Here is an 18,388-nt window from a genome sequence, read left to right on the forward strand (position 1 = left end):
GATTTTACCTCCCCCTGCAAGGCTTGACAGCCACAAGTGTGGATAAAACCCGGGTCTTGCACGCTGAGTGTGTGTGAGAGGGCGTTTGAGCAGCCCTGGCTGATGTCACAGGGAAATGTCACAGCGTTAATGAGGATGCAGATGTGGCTCACACCCATTCCACATCGCCAGCGAGTCAGGCAGCCAAGGAAAGAAAAAAACAGGAAGGAAAATGCTTTTATTTGCTTGGCTGACTCTGCTGACAGCAGATCCGTGGTGCATCACCTGCCAGCAAATAACTGAGGAGGTGTTTCCTCCCTGGAGCCGGCTGGGGCTGGAAAGGGACTTTTCTGCTCTGGGAAAGGAGCTTTGGAAAATCTGTGTAGGTCAGTGCTCAGTGCCAGCCCCAGCACAAACAAGGGCAGGAGGACCCGCAGGCTCTCCCCCAGTGTCATTGTCCCCACCCTGGCGGCTCGGGGTGCTGCTGATGGAGATCTCAGCTCCCCGGGTGTCCCGGGCAGGTTTCCACAGCTCCGGAGGTTTGGTGGAGCCTGCAGCGCCTCCCCTCCCCTCCCATCCCTGCTCAGCCCTGCACAGGCTGCACACAGCAATGAAGGCTGCAGCCCCGGCCTGGGGGGCACACCCCGAGCCCCCGAGCCTGGGGGTGCTCTCTGGGCTCCCCGTGCTGCTCCCGGCCCTGCTGGGGCTGCTCAGCATCCCTGCGGCTCGTGGTGAGTAGGGGCCGCGGGAAGGGCCGGGCACACCTGCCTGCATCTCACCTGGCTGGTGCCACCCCCAGCCCGGGGGATGATCCTGCGCTCGGTGCTGCCCCGGGTCCAGCCCCGGGCCGTCCCGAACTCCCTCCTGGGGCGGGGAGGGGCAGGGGAGGGGCTGCTCACCTGACAGGTGTTCTGTGCTGCAGGGGACTGCGGGCCCCCTCCTGCCATGAGCCACTCCAGGCCCTCCAGCAGCTCCAGCAGCTTCCCGGTGGGGTCCCGGGTGACGTTCATCTGCAGCGGGGGCGCCCGCAGGATCCCGGGGCTGCCCGACACCACCGAGTGCCTGCCCGGCGGCTTCTGGTCCCGGCTGCCCGAGCCCTGCGGCCGTAAATGCTCTGCTTTTGATCTGAGACAGCCCTGGGCGCTGCCCCTGTCCCTGCCTGGCGCTGGCACTGTCCCTGTCCCTGCCTGGCACTGGCACTGTCCCTGTCCCTGCCAGGCACTGCCCCTGTCCCTCCTGGTGGCTGCACTGCCCTGGCACTGTCCCTGTCCTAGGGGACAAACCCACTGTCCCTGTCCCTGGATACAAATCCCCTGCCCTGTCCCTGTCCCAAGGTACAAACCCATTGTCCCTGTCACTGTCCCTGTCCCAGGTACAACCCCCTGCCCTGTCACTGTCCCTGCCCTGTCCCAGGTACAAACCCCTGCCCTGTCCCTGTCCCTCTCCCAGGTACAAACCCCTGCCCTGTCGCTGTCCCAAGGCACAAACCCCCTGTTCCTGTCTCCATCCCTGTCCCAGGTACAAACCCCTGCCCTGTCCCTGCCCTGTCCCTGCCCTGTCCCTGTCCCAGGTACAAACCCTTGCCCTGTCCCTGTCCCTGCCCTGTCCCAGGTACAAACCCCTGCCCTGTCCCTGTCCCTGCCCTGTCCCTGCCCTGTCCTAGGTACAATCCCCTGCCCTGTCCCTGTCCCTGTCCCAGGTACAAACCCCTGCCCTGTCCCTGTCCCAGGTACAACCCCCTGCCCTGTCCCTGCCCTGTCCCTGCCCTGTCCCAGGTACAAACCCTTGCCCTGTCCCTGTCCCTGCCCTGTCCCAGGTACAAACCCCTGTCCCTGTCCCAGGTACAAACCCCTGCCCTATCCCTGCCCTGTCCCTGCCCTGTCCCAGGTACAAACCCCTGCCCTGTCCCTGCCCTGTCCCTGCCCTGTCCCAGGTACAAACCCTTGCCCTGTCCCTGTCTCCATCCCTGTCCCAGGTACAAACCCCTGTCCCTGTCCCTGCCCTGTGCCCCTCGGAGCCGCTGGTGGCCGCAGGGGTTGGCAGAGGGGTCAGTCGGGGATGGGGCTGGGGACTCCTGTGCCCCCAGCCTGTGCATGCACCCCCACATCCATAACCCCTTCCCTGGGCTCCTAACACCCTCCATCCCCGCTCTGGTGCCTGGAACCCGAGTCAGCCTGCCAGGAGCTCTGCAGAATCACTCCTGTGACCCCAGGGAGCGCTTGGCACGCTGCTGGGGGGCAGCTCTGTCAGGCTGCCTTTCCTTGGCTGCCAGGGAGCTGTGCTGCCCCAGCCAGGCTGAGGTTTGCTGCCCTGTCCGAGGAGGACAAGAGGAGGAATTTCTTCCCTGTTGGCACCAACGTGAGCTATGTCTGCCGGCCTGGCTACGAGAACACCTCAGAGAGCTCCCCCTCCAGCACCTGCCTCCAGAACCTGACGTGGTCACAGCCTGCTGAGCTGTGCAGGAGTGAGTATTCCTGCTGTGCCAACACCCCAGAAAAGCAGCCCTGGCTGTTCCCAACCTGCATCCCAAAATGCAGCCTGGCCATTATGGTCCCAACAGCTCCATCACCACAAAACTGGGTGGGTGTTCCCTGTCATTCCTGTTAAAGATTGAACAGCAGAAGCATCAGGGATTTTCTTTTTGGTTTTTCTGCTGTCATAAAGAGGTCTGGTTTAGTTACATGCTGGGGAATGTTTGGTTGGACTTGGTGATATTAGAGGTATTAACCAACCTTTTTATGGTCCTGAAGATGTTTTCACTGGGACATGGCACATGCAGAGGACAAATCCCAGCTGTGATGCCCATGGAGCAAAACCCTTTGGGAACCCCTCCAGGCCTGTGTCTCCTGTCTCATTCCCCTTTTCTGTGTCCCCAGGGAGGTCCTGCAGTGCCCCAGGAGCGCTGCCCGGGGGCAGGATGGGGCCCCTGACCGAGCTGCAGCTGGGAGCACGAGTGGCTGTGTCCTGTGAGGATGGGTGAGTGCTGGGCACAGCTCCAGGGTGGCAGCAGGGCCGGCTTTTCCTCCAGGTGCCACCCAGAGGAGCTCCAGGTGTCCATCCCAACAGGAGCAGCTGGTTTTACTCTCAGCTGATAACTCCAGACTTCAGTACAAGTTATTTAAAATATTTCAGCTTAAGATAGTTGAGATATATTGAATAAAAAGAGGTTACATTGGAATTTTAAAAGCCAGTTAAGTCCAGCTGGGAAAGTGCAGTGAAGCACAATTTCCAGAGTCAGGAGCTGACTCATGGCTGCTGCCTGCTTTCAATCTGGGCCCAAATGCAGTGGACAGGGCTGAATTTTAATCTCTTGCCACCAGCCAGTGTTCCTCCCTCCCAGCAGGATGCAGCTGGCATCATCTGGCTTGCGCTGCCCAGCTCCAAATTCCCCAGAGGGGTTTTGTCTCTCCCTTGGGGTGTAACTGGAGACAATGACAGCGTGTCCCACCCTGCTGGGGTGAGCTAAACTTTGGAAATCCCCAGCAGGGCGGAGGGATGATGCTGCTCACATCACTTAGATCAGATATTATCCATCATGCACACATGCTGAGGGTTTTGCACAGGAGGTAGCTCAGGATGGGGAAGGCGCCAGCTCTCAGAACAAGATCCATGAGCTCCCAGCAAACCACCAACCAAATGTGGGTGGTCCCTGCTGCCCCTCACTGCTGTACACAGAGGATCCCCCTGAATCCCTGAACCCCAGACTGGTTTGGGTTGGAAGAGACCTTCAGACCCATCCAGTGCCACCCCCTGCCATGGACAGGGACACCTGCCACCATCCCAGTGGCTCCAGGCCCTGTCCAGCCTGGCCTTGGACACTTGCAGGGATGGGAAGTCCACAAGGACTCTGGGGAAAGCATCTGGAGTCCCTGACTCAGCAAATCCATCTGGGAATCCCTCAGCTCAGCCCTGGCATTCCCAGAGAGCTCTGCCAGCCCCAGATTCCCCTTCCCTTCTCCCCTTTCCCCTTTCCCCCTTTCCCCTTCCCCTTTTCCCTTTTTTTCCCCCCTTATCCCTTTTTTTCCCCCTTTTCCCTTTTTTCCCCTTTTCCCTTTTTTCCCCTTTTCCCTTTTTTCCCCTTTTCCCTTTTTTCCCCTTTTCCCTTTTTTCCCCTTTTCCCTTTTTTCCCCTTTTCCCTTTTTTCCCTTTCCCTTTTTTCCCCTTTTCCCTTTCCCCTTCCCAGTGCAGGGTCAGAGCAGGGAATCACCTCAAACAGATGATCACAGACCCTGCAGATCTCTCCTGGGAACCTGCAGTGTCATCATCCCACTGCCTTTCCCACACTCCTGTCACATTCTTCTGGAAGTGGGTGAGAAACGCTCTCAGCTTTTGGAGAATTACACTGATTTTCTCTCGTGTATTTTAGGTATAAATTAGTTGGGAATGATTTCATCCGGTGCCAGCTGAAAGGAAACGATGTTGTATGGAGCGAACTTCCAACTTGTGAATGTGAGATTGATCTTTAATTGTGAGATTAAACCTTTTTATTTCATTCCATCAGATCCTGCTGGATCCTGTGTCCAGTCCAAACCCCTCTTTGGGCTGTTTTTGCTGATGCTCTGTGGCTGATTTCTCTGGCTGAGAAATGCCCATTCTGCTGCTGCTATTTCAGCAGCTTTGCTCCCACAAAATCACCATTTCTGCCGCGGCTGGAGGCGATGGGGTGACATTTCCAGCAATCCCGAGCACGGCAAGCTGCTGTTTATTTGCTGTGAGAGGGAGAAAGGTGTGAGACCAGAAACATTTTGGGAACAAAGCAGAGAGAACCAGGACAGCAGCACCCAGTGCTGGTTATTCACCATCCAAAGTTTATCTAAAGTCCCTTAGGCGGGCCCAAACATTTTGTATTTTGATTAAAATCCAACAGTCCCTTCTCTCCCGCAGTGATCACCTGCTCCGCACCTCCTCCCATCAGCCACGGCACGCACGATGGGCAAGGGCAGGAAATTTTCGCTCTGAACTCCACGGTGAGCTACAGCTGCGAGCCCGACTTCCAGCTGCGGGGGGCCCGGAGCATCCGCTGCACCAGCGGCGCCGGCAGCGCCGGGGTCTGGAGCGGAGCCGCCCCCGAGTGCAAAGGTGCTGGATCCAGGCTCAGGGCTTGATAGTCATTTTTAAAAATATTTTATTTTATTTTATTTTATTTTATTTTATTTTATTTTATTTTATTTTATTTTATTTTATGTTTATTTTGAATTTTATTTTTATTTTATTGTATTTTTATTTTATTTTTATTATGTATAATTCATATTTTCTATTTTTTATTTTTCTATCTTATTTATTATTTATTATTTATTATTTATTATTTATTATTTATTATTTATTATTTATTATCATTTATAATTTATCATTTATTATTGCATTTCTAGTTTCAAGTTTATTGCTTATAGCTTATCTTCTAGTTTATTGCTTATAGTCAATCATTTATTGTTTATTATTTATTTATTTTATTTTGATTTTTTATTTATTTTATTTTTATTTTATTTTATTTTTTATTTATTTTATTTTATTTTTTTATTTTTATTATATTTTATTTTTATTTATTTTATTTTATTTTTTATTTTTTTATTTTTATTATATTTTATTTTTATTTTATTTTTATTATGTATAATTCATATTTTCTATTTTCTATTTTTCTATCTTATTATTTATTATTTATTATTTATTATTTATTATTTATTATTTATTATTTATTATCTATTATAATTTATCATTTATCATTTATTATTGCATTTCTAGTTTCAAGTTTATTGCTTATAGCTTATCTTCTAGTTTATTGCTTATAGTCAATCATTTATTGTTTATTATTTATTTATTTTATTTTTATTTTTTAAATTTTATTTTTATTTTATTTTATTTTTTATTTATTTTATTTTTATTTTATTTTATTTTATTTTTATTTCTATTCACCGTTTATTTTTATTATGTATAATTTATATTTTCTATTTTTTCTATTTTATCATTTATCATTTATCATTTATCATTTATCATTTATCATTTATCATTTATCATTTATCATTTATTATTGCATTTCTAGTTTCAAGTTTATTGCTTATAGCTTATCTTCTAGTTTATTGCTTATAGTTTATCATTTATTGTTTATTATTTATTATTTATTGTGTATTATCTAGTATTTATTACCTATTTTTTATATTTCTTGTTTATTTTTATTGTTTATCATTTATCATTTATTGTTGATTATTTGTTTATTATTTATTATTTATAATTTAATTTCTAGTTTCAAGTTTATTGCTTATAGCTTATCTTCTAGTTTATTGCTTATAGTTTATAATATATTGTTTATTATTTGTTTATTATTTATTATTTATTGTGTACTATTTAGTATTTATTACTTAATTTTTATATTTCTAGTTTATTTTTATTATTTACTTATTATTTTTTATTTATCATTTATTGTGTATTATTTATTGTGTACTATCTAGTATTTATGATTTATTTTTATATTTCTAGTACCTTGTTTCTAGTTTATCGTTTATCATTTATTGTTTATTATTTACTTATTATTTATTATTTATAATTTATCATTTATTGTGTATTATCTAGCATTTATTATTTATTTTTTTATTTCTTCTCTCTTGTTTCTAGTTTATCGTTTATCATTTATTGTTTATTATTTGCTTATTATTTATCATTTATTGTGTATTATCTAGTATTTATTTTCTATGTTTTTAGTTTCTAGTTTATAGTTTGTCATTTATTGTTGAGTATTTGTTTATTATTTATTATTTATTGTGTACTATCTAGTATTTATTATTTATTTTTTCTATTTCTAGTTTCTAGTTTGTTTGTTTATTAGATATTGTTTATTATTTAATATTAGCTTTATTTTCCTCCTCCATTCTTTATTTTTCTCCTCCATTCTTTTCTTTTTCTCCTCCATTCTTTTATTTTTTTCTCCATTCTTTATTCTTCCCTCCATTCTTTTCTTTTTTTCCTCAATTCATTTTCTCCTCCATTACTTTCTTTTTCTCCTCCATTCTTTCTTTTTCTCCTCCGTTCTTTCTTTTTCTCCTCCATTCTTTCTTTTTCTCCTCCATTCTTTTTCCCCTCCATTCTTTTTCCTTTCTCCTCCATTTTTTCTTTTTCTCCTCCACTCATTTTCTTTTTCTCCTCCACTCATTTTCTTTTTCTCCTCCATTCTTTTATTTTCTTTTTCTCCTCCATTCTTTTTCTCCTCCATTCTTTTATTTTCTTTTTCTCCTCCATTATTTTTCTCCTTTATCTCCTTCCCACCAACCCGATGGATTTCCCCCGTGGGTTTTGTTCCCTCAGGTCCCCGTGGGAATGGAATCCATCCCTCCGGGAAGGGTCTGAGGTGGGAGACGAGGCTCAGCCTCTACAGAAAGGCTCTGCAGAGCTCCCACTCCTCCTCTGCCTTCAGAATTGTTCTTCCACCTTTCTACAAACCCCCAAAATCCTACTCTGGGACCAGCAAAGCATCCACGTGTCCTCCCAAGCACGCGGGGATCCTCCCCCCACCTGGCTGCTTTCGGTCCAAATTTACATTATTTTGTGGAAGTGAGTGGAATTTTTGTCACGTCCTTTTCTTCTGTAAGTTTTCTCTGTATAATTTATATTTTTTGCTGGTTCACAGCTGGGCTTTGACTGCACCGACCTCCTATTCTCATTACAAGCTTTGCTTTGAAACACATTTTAATTTATAAATTATTTCATTGCCCTCATGTTATCACAGATTTTTTTTTTTTTAAACTCTTTTTTTGGCCATCTTGAAAAGCAAGAGAGAACTTTGTGGCACGCAGGGGTGGCACTGATGTCCCTTGTTCCACGCAGGGAGGTTGTGCACAGCCAGGAGAAGCTGGGCAAGGTGGAAGTTCTGGTCCTCCAAATTCCCCACCCGCTGCAAAGGAGAGTTTTATCCATGAGAAAGGTGAGTGCTGCTTTGTGGGAAATGCTGGAATGAAACACCCACGGAAGGTCTCAGGACCCACCCGGGGGATGGTGAAAAGTGTTTCTCTGGTGTCAGGGTCAAGCTGAGTTTGCCCATCCCTGAGTTTTGGGTTAAAACCAGAAACTATTCACTGCTCCTGATCTGTGCCAGAACTGCCCCATGCAGTGATCACGTATTAGGACTCTCCCACCTTGCTCTAAGATAAAGGATGACCGAAATCAGCTCTGTCCCACCTATAAAATGTCATTTTTAGTGATGACGTCTTAGCACTCCAAGAAATTGATGGAAAATCATTCCAGCAAGCATTGGCAGATTTCCCTTTCTGCTCCTCCCATCCGAGTTTTCCTTTCGGCGATCTCCTTCCAGCGGCTCCAGCTGTGATCCCCATCCCAGCGGGGCTCCAGAGGCTGCGCTGCCCCAAGCCCCCGGGGCTCCTGCAGGCAGAGCCCGGCTGTGCCACACCCAGCTGATGCTCTGTTTCCACGTTTTCTGCTCACTGGCAACGCCACAACAAACCCCAAATACAGCCCAGCCTCCCTTAACTTCCCGGGAATTCCTGGCTGCAGCTGATCCTGCTGTGGATCCGTGGATTTCCCTGTCCTGCAGAGTTTCAGCTCATTTCTTTTAGGAAACCGTGGTACTTCGGATATTACATTGTTTGATCTTTATATCTTGAGTGCTTTAAGCCCTTCCTTTAGCAAAAGCTTCTTGTATCAGCCCAAAGTTCCTTGCAGTTTTTTTTTTTTCCCACTGCAGGAAGATAAAGCCGTGTGTGGGCCGGGCATCTCTGACCTCGTAACGAAAAAGAGCCACTTCTGCTTTCCAGGGGGAGGGAGGCAGCTCAGCGCTGCTGTGAGCACATCAACCGCACAGACACAGAAACACAACTCCTAAATATCCTCCCCAGCGCTGTCACCCTGCGGCAGAGGGACAGGAAAAGAGTCCCGGGCATTCCTTTGGCTGCACACCTCAATTTTGTCCTGTAAAGACCTAAAACTCCCAAAGCCTTTCTGGTTTTTTATTTCTATTTAGCGATAAATGGTAATTGTTTATAAAGGGCAGACTGTGAATTCAGCTCCCTGCTGTTTTCTTGTCATATTTTATTCTCTTTTTCAAGAAGGAATCAGCTTTAAGTTACATTCTGACAATGTTCAGTCGCTCTGAACATTTATTTTCTAAATGCCATCCATGGCAAGTTAAACTTGTTTATATAGATTAAAAAAATAATAAAGGAGGGAAGCAAATCCATGCAGGAATGTGTTTTTGGAAGTGGACTGGAAAAGGCAGCTGGAGTTACACCTCCCTAACCTATTCAGCCCCCTGGACGGAGCAGGGCTCAGCCCCAGAAGGTTTTGGGAGCCGAGAGGGAGTTTCTGCGGGAATCCCGGAGCAGCCCCAGCAGCTCCAGCGCTGGTTTTACCGTCGGGTTTTGCCGGACACCTCCCGCCGCCCCAGCCCCGCACCCAGCCCGGCTCGGGCTGCTCCCCGAGCGTGCCCCGGTGCCAGCAGCAGCTGCTGGGGCTGATTCGGGGCTGTGGGGAGGGATGGCAGCCCCAGATAAAGGAGCGGCCACGGGCAGGCACTGAGCCGCTATCGCGGGAGGAGCCGCTGCCCCGCGGCTGCTGGGGCAAAACGGGGCAGAAAATGCGGGGGCAGAAGGACAGAGGGTAGAGATGTCTCCTGCTCCCTCCTCAAGCAGAAAACAGCTCAGCCTGCGAGCATTGCAGCGAGCCGAAGCCGCGGCTCTCGGCTCCGTGAGCCGCTCCCTGCGGGGCTCGGCATCACTGCGGGTCCTTGACAAACACCTCACTGTGCCAAACACCTCACTGTGCCAAACACCTCACTGTGCCCAACACCTCACTGTGCCAATCTTCCTGCCCCTGCCAAGGTCGCTGCCCTAAGCTAATACAGAAGAATTCCCCAGAACTGAATGGTGGTTTTGTTTTTTCCTGTTAACAGATTCCTTTTGTCTTATGCAGCCGCCATCCCCATCCAGGCCAGCGAGCTGCGGAAGTGCAGCCAAGGTATCTCCATGGAATTTGTCACCGTGTTTACAAGGAAGTGGTTTAAAGGAATACGTTATCCAAGGTGCTGGAGTCCTCCCGTAGGAAAACTGCGTCTCATTGCAAATGCCTTTGTTACATCTACTTGGAGGTTCAGTTGGGTTGGAAAGGAAAATAAAGTGGAAATTAAAACAAACAAACAGCAAACAAAAAAAAAAAAAAAAAAAAAAAAAAACCTAAAGTAAAAGAGGTACGTTTGAGTTTCTCAGCGGAAACATCGCTGTTTCCTGGACAGCAAAGGGAAGCAGGAAGGTGCGGGTCGCTGCTGCTGGCTGCCCTTTCCTCGGGCTGAGAGGACACATTATTCCCCTTCCTCCCCTTTTCATTTCGGGTCTTTTCGTTCGGGCCTTGGCAGCTTTGGAGGAGGGAGATGTTTGCTGGAAGGTGCGGAGGAAGGCGGAGGAGAGGCTGAGCGCTGCTCGGGATGCGCGGCGTGCCTGGCACCGCGTGCTCCACACCCAGCCCCGCTCCCCTCCTGAAAACACTCACGGCTTTCGTCAGAGCCTTCCCGGAGCTCTGCTGAGCTCAGCCCAGCCCAGCCCAGCCCAGCCGGCCGGGAGGGGCGGGCGGGGGCTCCCTGGAGCGCTGCCCGGGCAGTGCCGGGGACCCGCGATGGGCTCCGGCCGCTGCTCGCTCCTGCTGGTGCTGCTGGTGCTGCTGGTGCTGCCCGGGGCGAGCGGTGAGACCCTGCGGAGGGGTGGGGTGGGTGCCCACCCCGGGATGGGTGTGAGGGGAACCTGGCACCCCGGGATGGGTGTGAGGGGAGAGGGGCACTCCGGGATGGGTGTGAGGGGAGAGGGGCACTCCAGGATGGGTGTGAGGGGAGAGAAGCGCCCCGGGATGGGTGTGCGGGGAGAGGGGCACCCCGGGATGGGTGTGAGGGGAGAGGGGCACTCCAGGATGGGTGTCTGTGTGTGCGGGAGCGTTCTCTGTGTCCGCAGGTGAGCACTCAGGTGTGTTATCCAGGGGAATGTTTGTGCTCCATGTCTTATCCATGGAGTGTGTGCAATCCATGGAGTGTGTGTTCTGTGTTACCCATGGAGTGTGTGTGTGTGTGTGTGCTCCATGCCTTATCCATATGAATGTGATCCGTGTGCGTGTTCCCTGTGTGTGTGGGTGCTCCCTGCATGTTCCGTGTGTTCCTTTTGTGTGTGTGCTCTGTGTGTGTCCCATATCCCTGTCTGTGTGTCCCATATCTCTGTCTGTGTATCCATATCCCTGTCCCTGTCTGTGTGTCCATATCCCTGTCCCTGTGTGTGTCCATGTCCCTGTCTGTGTGTTCCATATCCCTGACCCTGTGTGTCCATATCCCTGTCCCTGTGTCCATATCCCTGTCCTGTCTGTGTGTCCATGTCCCTGTCCCTGTGTGTCCCATATCCCTGTCTGTGTGTCCATATCCCTGTCCCTGTGTGTCCCATGTCCCTATCCCTGTCTGTGTGTCCCTGTCCCTGTGTGTGCTCTGTGTCTGTGTGTGTGTCCCGTATCCCTGCCGCTGTGTGTGCCATATCCCTGTCCCTGTCCGTGTCCATATCCCTCTCCTGTCTGTGTGTCCCTGTCCCTGTGTGTCCCATGTCCCTGTCCTGTGTCTGTGTCCATATCCCTCTCCTGTCTGTGCGTCCCTGTCCCGTGTGTGCCCCGTGCCCCGCTCCCCGTGCCACCCTTTCCCGCAGTCTGTGCCATGCCCGGGGTACAAAACCAGCAGCAGGAGCCCCGCTAAATCCCCGTTTATTTTCCCCCAGGGGACTGCGGGCCGCTGCCGAATATCAGCCACGCCGAGCCCCGCGGGGACATCAAACAGCAGCAGAGCTTCAGCGTGGGCTCCACAGTGACCTTCGGCTGCGTCCCGGGTTACACCAAGCTCCCCCTCCTCTCCGACACCATCCGGTGCCTGCAGAACTCCCGCTGGTCCAGCCTGCCGGACTTCTGCGGCCGTGAGTGTTTCCCTGACGCGAGCAGGGTGGAAACTCTCCCAGCTTTGGCAATCGCTGCCTCAGGGCTTTCCTCATCGCACAGGATGAAGTGGTTTGGCCACTTCTCTTGCTGCCCCTTTTTCCTGCGCTCCACCGAGGCTGTTGCCACGTGCTGGCACTTGTGTGTTAATAAAAGTAGAGGAACAGCTTGGGAAGTGCATGGAAAAGGGGAAAGGGGCAGGGGCAGAGCACTGAGTGACCAGAGGAGGAGGAGGAGGAGGAGGTTTGGCTTTGGGGATCTGGAAACTTGTCCTGTGAGAACTGGCTGCACTTTCCCACCTCAGACAATTCCCGGGTGGAAGTGGCCAGAGAGGAGGGCACTAAGCATGTGCTTAGTGAGGCTTGTGTGTTACCACTCGGATTTATATTTGCAGTTGAAAGCAAAATGTTGTTATTTTTGCTCTGTAAGTGGACCTTTCTCCTGTCTCTGTGGTGGCCAGGCAGCTGTTCCAGACCTCCATCTGTGCCATTTGCTGCCCTCTCACCAGAAGACCAAAGGCAGAATTTTTATGCTGTTAATACCACGGTGAGGTACATTTGTCGCCAAGGTTTTGAGAACACCACAGACCAGCCCCCCACCAGCACCTGTTTGGACGACTTAACGTGGACAGCAGTTCCTACACTGTGTCAGAGTGAGTCTCCCCATGTCATTTCATTTTCCCAGCACTGTGTTCCAAGTGCCACATCTGTATTTAAAATTGCTCTTTTCTAATGATATTTAACATGAAATACCATTGACTGCCTGATTTGACATTGCCATACTGCCATGAAAACTGTCTGTGGGGTTTTTCCCATCCTCATAGCGTCCTAAGGATAATCTCACTCTTTTTTAGAGAAATCTTGTGGTATTCCAGCCAACCCAGAGCACGGCCAAGTGCTCCTCATAAAAGATCATCTGCTGGGAGCAACAGCCAAAGTGCTTTGTGACCGTGGGTGAGTGTGAGCACTGCCCAGTGCACCCCAGCTGCCTGGCCACAGTCACTGGTGTGAACTGGGACACGGGGCTCTGCCCATACAGAGTGTCACATCCTTGGTTGGTGACAACAAGCTCATTTGGGATGTGCTTTTGCCCGCCCAGGTACAGATTAAAGGGAGCATCACCTTCCATCAGGTGTCTCCTGCAGGGAGACAAAGTTGCCTGGAGTCCTCTTCCAGCTTGTGAGGGTGAGTGAAGCTGTCCAGTGCTTGACTGGAAAAGCCAAATATTGCAGCTCAGAAATACTGAATTTTTGGATAACTTCACGAAGTGAAGTCAGGGCAGCACCTGGGCAAGGGGAGAGGTGCTGTGCAAAGCAGGGGCACCTCTGGCTCCTTCTGCCTGTGAAGAGCCAGTGTCCCCGCAGGAAGAGCATCCCAGGGGTCACCTCCTGAGCTGCTCTCTCTTTCCCCCGCAGCTGTCTCCTGTCCCCCTCCTCCAGCCATTCCCCGGGGGCAGCACAGCGGGAACAGCTCGGGGGAGTTCGTGCTGGGCTCTGTCGCCCGCTACAGCTGCGAGGCGGGGCTGGAGCTGGTGGGCGAGGCCACCCTGCGCTGCGGGGACAATGGCACCTGGAGCGGGGCCCCTCCCGCCTGCCGAGGTGAGCTCAGCCCTCCCCTGCCGCTAATTGTCCCCAGGTCCCTGCTGCGTGCACAGGAATTCTGCAGGGTTTGGCTCCAGGGGAGCAGCATCCGCCCTGCAAGGTGCCAGGCTCTGCTGGGAGCACAACCAGACTTGCTTTTACATTTTCCTTTCTAGAGGAATGGGCAGAAATGCAATGAACAGTGTGGGAAATGATCAAACTTAGAAGGGATTTATGTCTCGTGTCCAGCAAGGGCCAGGCAATAAAGCCAAGTGGAACAGCAGAGTCCCCTCTGTCCACAAGGCCTGGAGTGGCACAAGAGGTCCCTGCCACAGCCTGAGATGCACAAATCACCTGCCCATGTGATGATTACTCCTCTCTGAACTATTTTATATATTATGTACAAGTCGAGCACCATATAAAATAACATTTTGAGTGTTGCTCCTTTGTCTGTCCCTAGTTAAAACCACAGCAGAGACAAACCAAACCAAACCCTCAGAAGAGAATCCTTATTGGCTGGGTAAGAGCTCCATTTCTTGGAAGTCCTGTTAATTGCTGTAATTGCACCACATTTTGGGCTTCATACTTTTAACTATTTCATTATTTTCCTCTCCAGCAAGCATTCTCATCCCGAGTTGCATTGGTAAGTAGCTTAAAACTGAATATATATTTTCTTAGCCCAAGGCTCTTTGCTGTTAAATACCTGGAGTCAATGATGGTTGATTTCACTCTCCTTTTCCTTTCTTTGTTAGTTCCCCCAGTAGCCCTTGGAATTGTAGCTGGGATCATCACGAGAAGGAAAGAGAGTGAAAAGCAGTAAGCAACACTGAGCTGCCCCTCGTAAATCACAGCTTTCCCTGGGGATAAGTGGATATTTCCTTTCAAGCCCTATCCCTTCAATGTATTTGTGTGCTTAGCACAACTTTTCCATGTTGCTAAATTTCTTTTTATTCTACAAATGTTCTCCTTTCTGTCTCTTCAGCTCTTATAACGTGAATTTACAAAAGCACAAGGTGAAGGGAAGGGATGCAGCGATCCACCCAAAGGTTACAGATGAGAAGAAACAACCCAAACCCTGGAATTCCTATTTTTGGTAGGTTTGCTTGTTCACCCAAAAACTTGTGCCAGACTTCTGACTACATCCAGGGGTCTCAGTGCTGCTGAGCTCAGATCCTTGAGCAGATTTTGACTTTCAAAGCCCACGACGAACACCCTGCTGCTCCAAGGGCACCGGCTGCTCCTCAGGAGGGTTTGGATGGATCCCCCTGTCTCTCTCACCCACAGCCACGCAGGGAGCTGCCACGTGTGTCCCAGCTGTGAGGAGCAGCTCCACAGTGACCTGGCCCCTCTGTCAGAGCCCGCACAGCGCGGCTGCAGCGCCTGCCAGGAGTGGCTGAGCTCCCAAAAACCACGCACCCACTCGGTGCCCAGCGTGGGTGACACTGGGGACAGGCAGAGCCCAGCAGGCAGCAGGTACAGCAGCTCCTGCTGCCCTGGCAAGGGGAGCAAAACAAGGGGAAAGGGGGAGGAAGCACTGTGATGTGGATAAAGTGAGTTTTGCAGCTGGAATTCGTGTGGTTCCTGCTTTGGCAGGAGCAAGGGTTTGGTATTTAGGTGGCTCTGTCGGGCAGTAGGTGTTTTTGGGGAGCCACACCCTCAGGCTGTCCCCTCTCTCCCTCTCTCTGTGCTCAGCTCTCCTGCCAAAGCTGTGGATGTGCTGAGGGGAAATGGCACAGGAGAAGCTGCTCCATGGTGGAGCGAGGCAGAGCAGCCCATGCACCACCCAAGGTCAGTCTTCCACCTAAAAATACCCAGATGCCACCCTGGGCACGGACAAAAATCAGCAAATTTCAGAATAGAGTAGAACTGTGTTTATCAGAGAATCCTCGAATGGTTTGGGTTGGAAGGGACCTTAAAGCTCACCTCATTCCCATCCCCTCCCCCTGGCCTGGCTGTTCCAAGCCCCAGAAACACGGCCTGGAAGGCACAGCCATGCTCTCAGTGCACATCCTCCATGGTTCTTCTCCACAGTGACCACATCTGTCCCATCTGTGAGAGCTGGCTCCGTGCCCACACCGGCCAGGGTGGCAGCAGAGCTGTGACAGCAGGGCAGTGGCAGCACCAGGGGTGAGTCCAGCTGCTCTCAGCACTGCAGTGAGTGCCCAGTGCCCTCCAAACTCACTGCTTCATTCAAACAGAAAACCAAACATGGGCAATGTGTGAGTGCTGGCTGTCCCTAGCCCTGTGCCAGGGTGGGACTGGGGGGCTGCTCCAGCAGGGGGGTGGAACTGGCTGAGCTTTATTCCGAGGGTGCTTGTGGGGTTTCCATGGGTGTGTCTGAAGCTCCCCAGCTGTGCTCACCCAGCTCAGTGATCTTTGGAGCTCTGGCAAGAGCCCAGGTGAGCCCTGCAGTGGGAGCCTCTTCTCAGCCCTGCCCAGTGCTTTTCCCACCTGGGGCTGAGGGTCATTGTGGCACAGCAGTGATGAGGGGAAGCTGTTTGATCAGTTTATTTATTTATCTTCTGACACTCGCCCATGTGAGCCTGGTGCTCCCTCAGGCTGACAAAGCTTCCTTAACAGAGTCTCCGTTGACAGAGGTAAATTCCAATGAAAAACCAGCTAAACATGGTTTGATATGTTGCTTGCTTTGGCTTTAGGAAGTGTGAACTCCTTATTGCTGCATTGTTCTGGGATTTTTCCATTTATTCCTGTGAGTGCCCGTGAGCCCAGTCCTGGGGGAGCTGGTCCAGTTCTGCATTCTGGAATCACGGCTTGTTTGAGTTTCAAAAGGGGAAATTGTGAAGAGCAGCAGCTTTTGTGGGTGCTGGAGCCTGTGCAGGGTGGTTTGGAGAGGGGCAGCCCCTGTCTCCATCCTGCTGGGGCTCACCCCCACCTGTCTCCCCGCAGCCTGCAGGGCCCCATCTGCCCTCCCTGCTCGGACCAGCAGCTGCTGTCCCTGGTCCAGGGGGGCACAGGCAGCAGCCCCGTGTGTCCCCTGGCCGGGGAGGGGCCCCCAGCCCACCTGGTGCCCCCGCAGAGCCCCGGCTGCCACACCTGCCCCGTGTGCTCAGCGCCCACCCACGCTCACCTGTGCCAGCCCAGCGCCCCAAAACCCATGGTAGGAGCTGCAGGGGCACCCCAAACCCTCCTGGCCAGGGACAGGGCACCCCAAACCCTCCTGGGAAGGGGACAGGGCACCCCAAATCCCCCTGGGCAGGGGGACAGGGCACCCCAAACCCCTGGGCAGGGGACAAGGCACCCTAAGCCCCTGGGCAGGGGGAAAAAGCACCCCAAACCCTCCTGGGAAGGAGGACAGGGCACCCCAAAACCCTCCTGGGAAGGGGACAGGGCACCCCAAACCCCCCTGGGAAGGGGGACAGGGCACCCCAAACCCTCCTGGACAGGGCACCCCAAACCCCTGGGAAGGGGGACAGGGCACCCCAAACCCTCCTGGGAAGGGGGACAGGGCACCCCAAACCCTCCTGGGCAGGGACAGGGCACCCCAAACCCTCCTGGACAGGGTACCACAAACCCCTGGGCAGGGACAGGGCACCCCAAACCCCCCTGGACAGGGGACAGGGCACCCCAAACCCTCCTGGGCAGGGACAGGGCACCCCAAACCCCCCTGGGCAGGGACAGGGCACCCCAAACCCTCCTGGGCAGGGCACAGGGCACCCCAAACCCTCCTGGGAAGGGGGACAGGGCACCCCAAACCCTCCTGGGAAGGAGGACAGGGCACCCCAAACCCCCCTGGACAGGGGACAGGGCACCCCAAACCCTCCTGGACAGGGCACCCCAAACCCCTGGGCAGGGACAGGGCACCCCAAACCCTCTGGGCAGGGCACAGGGCACCCCAAACCCTCCTGGGTAGGGGACAGGGCACCCCAAACCCTCCTGTGAAGGGGGACAGGGCACCCCAAACCCTTGGGCAGGGGACAGGGCACCCCAAACCCTCCTGTGAAGGGGGACAGGGCTCCCCAAACCCCCCTGGGCAGGGACAGGGCACCCCAAACCCTCCTGGGCAGGGGGACAGGGCACCCCAAACCCTCCCCACGCTGAGGGTCCCCCCTGATTCCTGTTGTTTCCCGTGGCAGGATAAATCTGGGAGCTGAGGAGGGTCTGGCACCGAGCCCTGTCAGGAATTCTGTTCTTGGTGCAATAAATCCACCTGAAGCCAAGGCTCTGACTTCACCTGACCTGGCAAAGAAGCAGAAAAACCAGACACACTTCAAATCCACCTCTCTTGTTGATTTTCTTGTTTATTTTTGTATGAACAAAGTGTTCTCACAGCTCTTCAAGGGAGACTTTAAAAAGTCTGTAAACGTTTCTTTGCACCAGGAAAATAATTTCCTCTTTGCACAATCTTACGAGATTTATTGGTATTTCTTAGACTACTTTTTTTAAACTGAGGTTCTTTTCCTAGTGTGCAGATACAAGTGCAAAATTCACAGTATTTATAGTAAAACTGTTTTGTAAATAAAAGGAATGTAAAATAAGGAATACTGATATCCTGGCTCTGGAGTTCATTTCATATTTACTAATCAAGCCTTCCCATAGAGTGGCTTAAATAATTTTGCAGTCTCATTCTTCACTGGATGTAATCAAGTTCATTAATTGCTGTTGCTCAGTTTATTGCTCTTGTTGCACTGGTGTCCAGTGCCTGAGTTCCTGGGAATTGTGATGAGGGAAGAGGTGCTATAAAATGAAGTTAAGATTGGAAGATTTCCTGTTCAGAAGGGAAACACCACTCTGGTGGAATTTTGATTGGCTACACTCAGACTTTTAGCTGCTGGCAAAGCAAAATGTTGAGGTTTGGGGTTTTTTTGGGTAAATCACCCATCTGGGATCTTCTCATGACGTGCACTTGGGAACAGGAACCCTCCAAAA

At 51.1% G+C, this 18,388-nt stretch overlaps 2 protein-coding genes across 4 annotated transcripts; both read left to right on the forward strand.

Moving 5' to 3' along the window:
- Positions 1 to 118: 118 nt before the first annotated feature.
- On the forward strand, positions 119 to 9,161 carry LOC130263697 (complement decay-accelerating factor-like). 3 transcript variants are annotated; one of them, XM_056511409.1, is made up of 10 exons: positions 119 to 365; positions 501 to 710; positions 902 to 1,084; positions 2,252 to 2,443; positions 2,856 to 2,955; positions 4,346 to 4,428; positions 4,864 to 5,058; positions 7,273 to 7,518; positions 7,792 to 7,888; positions 8,163 to 9,161. In XM_056511409.1, the coding sequence occupies exons 1-9, from the start codon at positions 212 to 214 to the stop codon at positions 7,881 to 7,883; spliced, it is 1,455 nt and encodes a 484-aa protein (XP_056367384.1). In that variant the 5' UTR covers positions 119 to 211; the 3' UTR covers positions 7,884 to 7,888; positions 8,163 to 9,161. The 3 variants fall into 3 exon arrangements, with proteins under 3 accessions (XP_056367384.1, XP_056367383.1, XP_056367386.1); XM_056511408.1 differs by having other exon boundaries at positions 8,666 to 9,161; XM_056511411.1 differs by lacking the exon at positions 7,273 to 7,518 and having other exon boundaries at positions 8,666 to 9,161.
- A 1,092-nt stretch (positions 9,162 to 10,253) lies between these two features.
- LOC130263694 (complement decay-accelerating factor-like) lies at positions 10,254 to 18,001 on the forward strand. The gene is made up of 15 exons (XM_056511403.1): positions 10,254 to 10,651; positions 11,712 to 11,903; positions 12,383 to 12,574; positions 12,776 to 12,875; positions 13,021 to 13,106; positions 13,337 to 13,519; positions 13,962 to 14,021; positions 14,118 to 14,144; positions 14,254 to 14,317; positions 14,484 to 14,594; positions 14,786 to 14,974; positions 15,194 to 15,289; positions 15,533 to 15,628; positions 16,409 to 16,619; positions 17,596 to 18,001. Exons 1-15 carry the CDS (start codon positions 10,585 to 10,587, stop codon positions 17,611 to 17,613), a joined length of 1,692 nt encoding a protein of 563 aa, XP_056367378.1. The 5' UTR covers positions 10,254 to 10,584; the 3' UTR covers positions 17,614 to 18,001.
- The last annotated feature ends 387 nt before the right edge of the window (positions 18,002 to 18,388 follow it).

Source organism: Oenanthe melanoleuca, chromosome 26 (genome assembly GCF_029582105.1).
Source record: "Oenanthe melanoleuca isolate GR-GAL-2019-014 chromosome 26, OMel1.0, whole genome shotgun sequence".
NCBI classification, from domain to species: Eukaryota; Metazoa; Chordata; class Aves; order Passeriformes; family Muscicapidae; genus Oenanthe; species Oenanthe melanoleuca.